Source organism: Colossoma macropomum, unplaced genomic scaffold (assembly GCF_904425465.1).
Source record: "Colossoma macropomum unplaced genomic scaffold, Colossoma_macropomum, whole genome shotgun sequence".
Taxonomy (NCBI): domain Eukaryota; kingdom Metazoa; phylum Chordata; class Actinopteri; order Characiformes; family Serrasalmidae; genus Colossoma; species Colossoma macropomum.
Genome location: NW_023494797.1, coordinates 13695938 through 13707031, shown reverse-complemented (window position 1 = coordinate 13707031; position 11094 = coordinate 13695938). Strand labels below are relative to the sequence as shown.

The 11094-nt window shown below is 39.4% G+C and overlaps 2 protein-coding genes across 2 annotated transcripts; one reads left to right on the top strand and one right to left on the bottom strand.

Annotated features, from left to right (window-relative positions):
- Positions 1-3108: 3108 nt before the first annotated feature.
- On the top strand, positions 3109-4823 carry hypk (huntingtin interacting protein K). Its single transcript, XM_036584351.1, has 4 exons — positions 3109-3300; positions 4308-4363; positions 4456-4507; positions 4595-4823. The coding sequence occupies exons 1-4, from the start codon at positions 3121-3123 to the stop codon at positions 4688-4690; spliced, it is 384 nt and encodes a 127-aa protein (XP_036440244.1). The 5' UTR covers positions 3109-3120; the 3' UTR covers positions 4691-4823.
- A 103-nt stretch (positions 4824-4926) lies between these two features.
- mfap1 (microfibril associated protein 1) lies at positions 4927-10902 on the bottom strand. Its single transcript, XM_036584350.1, has 8 exons — positions 10821-10902; positions 8691-8907; positions 8441-8576; positions 7929-8116; positions 6826-7095; positions 6346-6505; positions 6158-6247; positions 4927-5370 (listed from the first exon to the last, which is right to left on the bottom strand). The coding sequence occupies exons 1-8, from the start codon at positions 10900-10902 to the stop codon at positions 5191-5193; spliced, it is 1323 nt and encodes a 440-aa protein (XP_036440243.1). The 3' UTR covers positions 4927-5190.
- Between the last annotated feature and the right edge of the window lie 192 nt (positions 10903-11094).

The following is an 11094-nucleotide window of genomic DNA, read 5'->3' as shown; positions in this document are numbered from 1 at the left end:
ATAAATCATCTGAGCTGCAAATGACTTAGCTGAGTCTCTGCTTTCTCTTTAAGGGGCCTGTGTCATGGACAACTGATTTTCCTTTTATCTTTTTAATAAAGGAGCTATATGTAACATAAAGTAATATGTAAACATTGCTAAAGTTTCAAAACTTACCATTCTTTTTCTGGTCTATACAGACGATATATGGAAACTTAGCTGCAAAAGCAGTGCCTGTTTTGAATTCGCTGTTTTTGTGACGCAAGAGTGAAGGAGGACATTGTTGTAAATCCACAATGGAATTTTACAAGTTGAAAGATAACAATTAAATTAAAGAGTCTTTGGCACAGTCCTCAGTCCGGGTCTTGGAACGCCAAGCCTCTTGCTGATCCTGCCGGATAGAGACGGACTACCCCCCGGACAACCAGACAGGGACCCAACTGGTGGTGGTGGTGGGGAGGAAGGAGGGGAACATCAAAATGTAGACACCCAAACGCAGCAGAATAGGTACGTAAGTCGAGTCATTTTAAAGACAGGTGTAGGCCTGTGATTGATCACGATCAATGAATGAATGAATGATGTAGCATTAGAGTCTTCCTGGCAGAACTTTCACTAAAGCTTTCATATATTCAGCCCACAGCAATTTAGTCCCGCCCACTTACACTGAAGTTATAAAGAGTGTTTCAGCTCTGAGTGCTTTTTAATTGAGGCACGAGACAGGGCAGCCAATCAGAACAGAGCTCATTTACATATGCCAGTCTTAAAGGCATAGTAACAGAAACAGCCTGTTTAATTCTAAGGGATAAAGAGAGGTTGGAATATGATCAGATAGAAATGAATTATGACCATTTTTGGCACATAAAACCATACAAATGTCATAAGTGGACCTCAAGAGATACTTTAAGAGCTAAAACAGCTAAAACAGATATGAACACCCAGGTGGATGGATACTTTAAGACCTTCCTATCCTGAAAGCTAGAAAATAATAATGGTTCATGGCTCCTGTTTAAACACAAACTATGGTGTATTTTCTCAGGAACATACATATAGCGACAGATTTCTCTGACACAGGCAAATCAGTTGCGACATTAAAATGAAAATATACTGACATAATGTGCCAACAAGCTGGTGTCACATTAGATATGACTATTGGGATCTTCTGTAAAAAATAAAGAACAGAAAGATCTGTGTTGCTTAATGGACTGAAAAGATTAAAACAACTTAGAGTATATTCTTACATGTAAGACATACATTTTCACACATAACAATTCCGTTTAGCAAGTAAGAAATCAGTCTGACCTTATAATAATTTGAATGATTACTGATATGCTAAGATTAATATCAGATATATTATACATGTCTTGACAGTCCTACACACTGATATCAACATCAAATGTACACATACACTTTTAAATATGCCATACTCTTAGGTTCTTCATCTCAGTGTCATCCAAATACAAGTCATCTAAGAAATGCTGCCATCTGGTGGTGAGGACGAAAAATAACAACCCATAATCCATGAATAACAAATTTGATGCCTGCAACACCCTCAAAAAAGTTAGATCAAGGCAAAATATGAGTATAAACTGGAATATTCAAGTTACATTGTTTCTAAACATTCCACAATAAACAGATGAATTGGTAACGTGCTGGTGAGATTATCATGATTGGGTATAAAAGGAGCATCCACCAAAGGCTCAGTATTAGCAAGCAAAGATGGGTCATGGATCACCACTTGTGCCAAACTTAACGAGAGAATTGTCAAAAAGTTCAAAAAGAACATTTCTCAATGCAAGATTGCAAAGAATTTAGGCCTTTCACCATCTACCATACATGATATTGTGAAAAGACACAGGAGACTAAGGAGAAATCTCAGTCCGTGTAGGGCAAGGCCAGAAAGCACTGTTAAATATGCGTGATCTTCGAGCCTTCAGATGGCACTGCATAAAAGACCGTCAAGCTACTTTGTTAAATGTAGTCACATGGGCTTGGGAGTATTTTGAAAAACCATTGTGACTTAACACAGCTGACCACTGCATCAAGAAATGCAAGAAAGGCATGCATAAGTTATATGCAGAAACGCCGCCGAGTTCTCTGGGCCCAAACTCGTCTCAGATGGTCCAAAAGACGGTGGAAATGTGTGCTGTGATCAGATGAATCCACGTTTCACCTCATTTTGACCACATCTTAATAAGGCATGATCTCATTCCCACACCAACTAAGTCATAGCCATGACTTAACTATCTCGTTCCCAAGTTGTGGCCCATTATTTTCATTTATGTTACCAGCAGGGCTCTGTACAGAAGAAAAATAAGTGTTCAGTGGATTCTGCAGCCCCTTCACACAAAAAAAGATTGAAAAAAAAAACCATTAACAGGTAGCATCTATGCAAAGCCAGAACTACCTGCACTAAACCACTAACCCAAATTTTAGACTGGTCATCATAGATTTAAAACTGCAGTGTGATTCCCTGCCCCCACGGAGCCCTGCTGGTGACATCAATATGAATAAAAATAATGCAATTTTGTTTATTTATTTTTTATAAATAAAAAAGTTAGTCTGCATGTTCTGCCAATTTTATTTTCTATTCATTTAGGTATTTTATCAATTTCCTATTTGTATCTATACCTGTGTTTATTATTACTGTTGTATAATATTGTTTTAAATGGAACAGAGAGACATGGATGGGTCTTTATGGTAAAGAGTGTAGGGAAAAAAAAGGAGTTGTGTTTTTTTAGTTCACATTGTACTATGTTGTTATTGTTGAACTTTGCAAAAGTAATAAACGGAATGTTCACACTTAGTAAGGTGTGGGAATGAGATAATAAAATTGTGGAAACAAGATCCTAACGCGTGGCCACGACTTAGTAAGGCATGAGAATGAGATAATTAAGCCTTGACCACAGCTTAATAAGGCCTGATCTGGTTACAACGCCTTACTAAGTCGTGGCCACGACTTAATTATCTCATTCCCATGCCTTAGTAAATCATGGCCACGCATTATTTTTGTCTGGATGTCACGAGCAGGGCTGCCTGATGTTCTCTATAACAGGTGATTTTGAGAAGTAAACAAAAGCGACAAAAAGAGTGTCACCTTAACTTCCTCCCGGGTCTTTTTCATTCCTCTTCCTTTCGTTCCGGATGCACATCGACGCAGACATGGCGGCTGAGGGAGATGTGGATTTGGACCTGGAGGCCGAGGAGAACTGCACCGGGAAACCGACAGAAAAACCTCGCAAACACGACAGCGGGGCTGCCGATTTAGAGAGAGTCACAGATTATGCAGAGGAGAAAGAAATCTCGAGTTCGGACCTGGAGACGGTGAGCTGGGCTTGTTCTCTGTGTAGCCGCGCTAGCCGCGTTAGCCAGCCATGTGGAGGGGGGTCAGATCAGCAGCACCGTAACGTGTGGGTTTAATAGTTAAACACAGAGACGAGCTGTAATGGTCTTTATTTACACTCCATCAGTTCTATCTGCTGGAGTGGGGGGCGAGTTACGGCTGCTGGGTGTTTTCCGTTCGCTCTGGCTCAGCTAACCAGGTCGCTATCTGGCTATTTTCCATAGCCTGAGATACTTCAGCTCCCATCACCTCCGCCTGGTCTCATATACAGTCTTACATCCTGGTTACCCGGTAAAACGACGGCAATGTCTGAAAAAATAAACACTGATTTGACACGTTTTCTGCAGTACTGAGGTTGAAAGTGTAGTTCACTTATTTTTAATGTATTTCTGAATTAGTTTGATGTGATTTGGATAATTTATTTATTTTTTAAGAGCACTTCAAGTGGACTTTAAAAGTATATTGTGTATTATGATGGAAATGTGGGTCCTAAACTTTTATATATCGGTATTTTGGTTATTATCAATGGAAAACGGAAATATTCTTAAAATATAAACGGTATAAACATTTTGATGTAGCATGCATTTCAAAACGTACTAAGCTAAGACAACAGTGCATTTTGAATTAATTGTTTATAAAAAAAAGCACTTTTACATATTTACCCAGTTTAACATTGCATCATGTGTATGTGTGTGTGTGTGTATATATATATATATATATATATATATATATATATATATATAGATATATAGATAGATAGATAGATATAGATATATATATATATATAGATAGATAGATAGATAGATAGATAGTGTGGGAGGAAAAAGGGGCAAAAAGTGGCCCATATCTACTTCTTAGCCCCCTGGTTTTACCCCAGTTCTAAATTGTTACTGAACGAACTGTTGAGGTCAAGCACGTCATTGTGCAGTTTTCTGTTAAAGCGTCGTCGACTTTGTTTTGCTAGCCTAATTTTTCCGTGTATTTGAAGGCCATGTCCGTGATTGGAGACAGGAGATCCAGAGAGCAGAAGGCAAAACAGGAAAGGTGAGGAGACACGTTTGAGACTTTTCTTTAGCCTTTTATATTCCGTTTAATCCCATAACGTCTGACTGTATGTGTTTGTACCTTTTCTGCAGAGAAAAAGAACTGGCCAAAGTCACAATCAAGAAGGAGGACGTAGAGCTCATTGTAAGCATGAAGTGTAGTTGTATATGTTTTCAAAGCCAGTCCTGTTTTCATGGCTCTGTTAAACTAAGTGATGTTTTCGTTTAACAGATGGGAGAGATGGAGATTCCCAGAGGGGTGGCAGAGCGCAGTTTGAGAGAACACATGGGCAACGTTGTAGAGGCACTGATTGCGCTGACCAACTGAACTGTCATGACTCAACTATGACCAGTAGCATGGACACCTTGGACTGCCTCTTTTTCTGCAGTGAACCCATTCCACACTTTACTGTATTTAACATCTGTAATAAACTATCTTGCCTGTTCACTAGTGCAATTCAGTCATCTCCCCTCGCAACTTTTGTAACAACGTACAAATTTAATTTTGATTATGCCTTTTTATACGTACAGTGTGCTAAATTACTCCAAGGGATATCTTGGACATAATTTCTACTTGTCATAGTAATTTATTAACAATAACAACAGTAAGATTTGTACAAATTGCTGATCAGAAGGATACAAATTTCTGTAAAGAAATCCATCAAATGTACAGAATTAAAATGCAATAAACCAAGATTCTTTGCCACACTGGGAATTTCAGCCTCGGTGGTACAAACAAAAAAAAAAAATACGTGAATGTAGGAAAAAAGATGTGAGACAGTTCTTATTTTAGCTGCGTCTGAACATAACAGATGTTCAGAAAGGTGTTCATGTCTTCCTCTTCTGCACTGTCGGACGCTCAAACACATCTCTCACGCCCCCTGCCTTCTGTTTGAAGAACTTGGTGTTCTGTGCACTTTCCTGTGCCCAAGCCGAGTCGAAGGAGGTGGTGTCCTGGTCCACCAAATGTGTGTACTTGGTGCGTCCAGAACGACCAAAATTCTTGACCTGGATTAAAGAAAACATTATGAAATAGAAAGGAAGCAGATGTATTCACTGTTACAGAATAATTAGGCCTAACTATAGTTGTTCAGGGCAGGATTGAGATATTGAGTATCCAGGGTTTAGTGATGTTACAGAAGACCCACTGTCCTCTTAGCACTGTTGCACTGGCACCCTTCAGATACTTCCCTCCAATTAGGTTACAGCAAAGGTAACAGCTAGTGTGGTTACCCTTGGAGTATGTATTGAACATGCTTCACTATAAGGCACTATATTGATGCTTAGTTCACTTCCCCAAAAACATGATCAGTGGCATACGAAGCCTCATTCAGCACAGAACCACATCAGGAAACTTATTCAAAAGAAATTACTGGTTTGAATGGTTTTGCTGTGATAACAAGCTCTTGTATCTTGATTTAGAATTGTGTGAATCTCACACTGACTATAAAAGCACACATCAGTGATTAAAGCTTGGTTAAATGTGAACGATGTTATCAGCTGTAACCTATTAGGGCAATTTGAATTATTATTATTATTATTAGTTACGTAATACACCCAAATAACCTTTATTTGGTTGTTACTAATTACTTTTACTGATGTAGAAACCATGTTTTCAAACAACTAGAATGTACAGTCAGACCTAATATAAAGACTTAATCTAAGTGCCAAATAAAAACAGCTAAGACTCACTGACAGCTCTGACTTGAACTGGGGTAGTTTTTGTTGGCCCAGTGAAACACCATATCATATTCAGACTAACAGATGTGTAACTGAAAAATAAACCCAAACCAACCTGCATAACTTTAGGCAGAATAGTTTTGTTGAAGTGGTCATCAAGGGTTGGAGCGCTGAAGTCTCTCTTGTACAAATCTTGCTCTTCATCCTACCAAAGAAACAGTCATAAAAAAGTTTAGCAGTGATCATGTCAGGATAAGTATAAGTATAATGAAAAGCCTGCCTTGCTGATTAAGCTTCACTCACCATGAAGAAAGCTCCTCTGTGGTAGTACTTTTGCAGGAACTTGTATTTGCCCTTGGTTCCTTTGTTGGTAACAAGTTTTCCACTGTTGCGAAGTTCAGCTCTACGCTCCTCCTCCGTGAGACTGTGGAATCTCTCAATCTCAGCTTTCTCCTTCTCGAATCTAGAGATCATACAAGTGATGGTCATGTAAACAAGCCAGTGAGCCACTGTTCTGGGGCAGGGGTCACTAATCTCATTCACAAAGGGCCAGTGTGGCTGCAGGTTTTCATTCAAACCAAGCAGGAGCACATCTCATGTAACTAATAAACCGGTTAAAGACGGAGACCAACTGATTAAACATGTTAAATGTAAATTAAAGTGCAACCAATTATGTATTAAAAACCTGCAGCCACAGTTTTTATAGATAAGATTGGTGACCCCTACACTGGACAAAGCCAACACTAATGACATTCATTATGAACACAAAGGACAAGCACTTACGCTTCACGAGCCTCCCTGTCCCTCTTGATTCGCTTCAGCTCTCGAACCTTCCAGGCTTCGTACTCTTCTTCCTCGTTTTCCCCGTCTGTGTCCAGTGCCTCCAGAGCAGCCAGAGTGCGTCTGTTCTCTTCAAACTCCTTCTTGGCCTCTTCCTCTACAATCTTGAGTGTGTAACGACGTCTTTCCTCAGCTTGTTTCTTGGCCTCAACTTCCAGCTCTTTCTGCCTCTGCTCCTCCGCTTCACGTTCGGCCACAGTCACCCTGTCCTTCCTGACAGGGAAGTAACACTTGTTAGAGACGTGATAGAAAGACAACTCATTTAAAACAAACAAAGAAAGAAAAAATAGATAACATTATGACCAGGCATAACATTGGACCCTCACAGAGCAGGTACTATTTGGGTGGTGGATCATTCTCAGCACTGCAGTAACACTGACGTGGTGGTGGTGTTGTGCTGGTCTGAGTGGATCAGACACAGCAGTGCTGCTGGAGTTTTAAACACCTCAGTGTCACTGCTGGACTGAGAATAGCCCACCAACCAAAAATATCCAACCAACAGTGTCCTGTGGGCAGCGTCCTGTGACCACTGATGAAGGACTACAGGATGACCAACACAAACTGTGCAGCAGCAGATGAGCTATCGTCTCTGACTTTACATCTACAAGGTGGACTGACAAGGTAGGAGTGTCTAATAGAGTGGACAGTGAGTGGACACAGTGTTTAAAAACTGCAGCAGCACTGCTGTGTCTGATCCACTCGTACCAGCACAACACACACCATCACACCACCACCACGTCAGTGTTACTGAAGTGCTGAGAATGATCCACCACCAAATAGTACCTGCTCTGTGAGGGTCCATGGGGGTCCTGACCACTGAAGAACAGGGTAAAAGGGGGCTAACAAAGTATGCAGAGAAACAGATGGACTACAGTCTGTAACTGTAGAACTACAAAGTGCACCTATATAGTAAGTGGAGCTGATAAAATGGACAATGAGTGTAGAAACAAGGAGGTGGTCATAATGTTACGCCTGATCGGTGTAAAGTAACATACAACAAGAGAAGACGCTGCCTTGTGATATATGATGACAGATGGGCTACTCACTTGCGGATAAAAACAGGCTTTAACCGCGGTTCAGTTTCATCCTCACTATCTGTATATTCCTCATACTCTGACTCGGATTCTGATTCTTCTCCAGACTTCCCCTCTTCCTCCACCTCCATGATCTCCATCTCCTCGTTCTTCCTTTCCTGGGCTCGCTGCCGCATCATCGCTCGTCGCCTCTCAATTTCCTGCAAAGATATTTTGGCATCCATATTTGTAACAGTGAGACATTAAATATCCAGAGCACATACTGGCAACAAGATGTCACTTAAATATGACATTAAAGAGCCCATATCATGTTTTCCATCAAGTTTCCCTTTTTTTTTTTTTTAATGCAGTATGTAAACATTGTTAGTTTCAAAATGGTAAAGAGAGGTTGGAAAATGGTCATGCAAAAATGAACTATGACTGTTTTTGGTGCATAAAACCACAAAAAAATGTCGTAAGTGGATTACAGGGGAAAAAAGACCATGGACATGGGCCCTTTAACATTAATCGAATTGACGACCCACCTCATCATCCACCTCCTCCTCTTCTTCCTCGTCTTCACTGCTCTCCTCCCGCTCAGGGTGCCAGGTTCCCTCATCTGAATCCTCACTGCTCTCAACAATCAGCTCTGGTTCAGCTATTTGTCTGTGTCTCGCAAGTCTTAGGGGAAAAAACAAAGAGCACACTTGACATATTGTGTCCAGTTACAACTGAATAGAAATGGAATGGTTACAACTGAAGAAGACAAAGAAAAAACACCAATGTCAAAGATACCTTTCTTCAACATCTTCCGACACACGGTTCAGAAGACGTCGAAGACGAGGATCTGATACATCCTCTTCTTCCATTTCCATCTCCGGTTCAGCCTCCTTGCCTTTCTTGACAAACTGGAAATCCTCTTCCTCCTCATCCGAGGACTCCATCGGAGCATAATCTGGACGCTTTCCTGACACATATCGCTTCACCTTCACCTTTTCCATAGAAACTTCACCTGTAGGAATGTAGAGGAAAAAAATAATAATTTTTAGACATGCAGCAATATGGGTACTTTTTCTTATGTGCATATCTGCTGATGCCGATACATCAATCTTTACAAAATATTCAAACCAACAAAATCCACCTGGAATATGATTACGGAAAAGGTATATTTCTTTTTTTAAATATGGTTACACATTTAATAATATCAATAACATTTTAGCATTTAGCCCTCCGGCATCACTTAAACAATCCACTGTTCTGGATTATGAGAAATATTTAATATCAGTCAGGTCTAAACATCTGTCTGATACTGATTATTTTTTAAGCAAATATCTGCACATATTAATATGATGCTGATATTGTGCATCCCTTACAATTATATATTATATTGTATATCATAAATACTATACATATGTAAACTTTTCTTTACATTGTACACACAACCAGCTCAAAGCACACAAACTCAGCCAGTGAAACCTTGCAATCCTTTTATGTTAACTTGCACCCAATTCCACTTTAAGTACACAGTTTAAAAAAGATGGTTCTTCAAAAGTTCTTTGGTAAAGGGCAATGGTTCTATTTAGAACCACAAGTTATATATAGAACCATTTCATGCTTGAATGATTCTTTGCATGGTGAAATGGTTCTTCAGATTGATGGAGGTGTTGTATATGATTTTTCCTTTCGGCAATGGTTCTATTAGGCACCAAAAATGGTTCTGCTATTATTATGATTGCAAGCTTGTACCAACAGAAAAACCATTTTGGTACTATTTTCATAAAGGTTCTATATACAACCATATACACACATTCTCCATTAATCTGAAGAACCATTTCACCATGCAAATAACCATTTAAGCATGAAACGGTTCTATATAGAACTCATGGCTCTAAACAGAACCATTGCCTTTACAAAATAATCCGTGAAGAACCATTTTAAATGCGTATATAATTTAGCTAACAGTTTAAAATTCCACTTCATTACCATAACCAATACTGCTTAAACTGATCATCTTTCAGGAATGAATACATAGAACATACTTAACCTCTTATGCTCCATGGTATATTTTGATTTTTTCATCTGAATTTACATGACCGACTTGTAAGGCAAATTATTCAGTAACTGCATGAAATAAATGCAAATTTTTATTTGATTTATTTATTTATTTTTTTTTTTAAAGCTCCCCTCAAATTAACAGAACATGTGTTTTATGATCACACATATTGCTATATGCTTACAATTTACTGCTGAAAGCCAAAAATCTTAGACGCTCTTTGTATTATTTTATAAAAATAATTTTTACAAAGCAGATCACTGAAGAGACGCCATCTGTTTATAGTTTATAGCCCAGATTTGTGGAAAAATGGGTCGACTTTCAGTAGACAAAAAAAAACTGAGTTCAGCTTCTTTTATTATAAGGGTTTAAAACTACATCACCCATCTATTTGACTGGAGAGAAGACAGTTACAGTTCTCATATGACCCCCACCTTCTGAATGTAGCTTATGAAATATGAAAGTTATGAAGACGAAGATGATATGACAAAGTGCGTTTTGGAAGTAGAAGATGCTACAATAACTAAAGCCGAATCTCATCATCAAATCTGGTGGTTTGCGAACATCAGGACATCTAATGTTAGCGAGGAAAAGGAGTTTAATAAAACAGACACTCGGAAAATTTAACTTAATCCACATCAGCTCACTGTAACACAAACCAACACATGAACTCGCAGACCAAAGCTAAACTAGAGCGAATTATAACACTACACACCACTAAACTAACACAGTCTTATTATCACACAGCTTGTCTTTTACAGCGTATTAAAGACTTTTAACATGACGGAGAGTTTTGTGGACAGGTTTGAGTAAATAATCTCCGTTAGCTTCGCTGCTAACGCTGCCTGTAGCCGCTTTAGCGTGTTCGCTACCTTTCTCATTTAGGATCGGCACAGCTCCTGCCGTGGACTGGATCGGCGGCTGCTTGGCATTTAGAGCGTTTTGTCCAGACATGTTGGACAGTCGAAGTGGATCCGTAAATTAAATGATAATAATAATAATAAATTAATCGGTTTAATCCGCGCTGCGTTTCTTGTTTACTGCCCTCCGCTCAGAGAGCACCTGGTACGTCGTCCCTCTGGAAACGACAACGCAGCTGTGTCGTTCCTACCCTCGGCGTCTTTCTTCTTCTGTGTGTGTTCATTG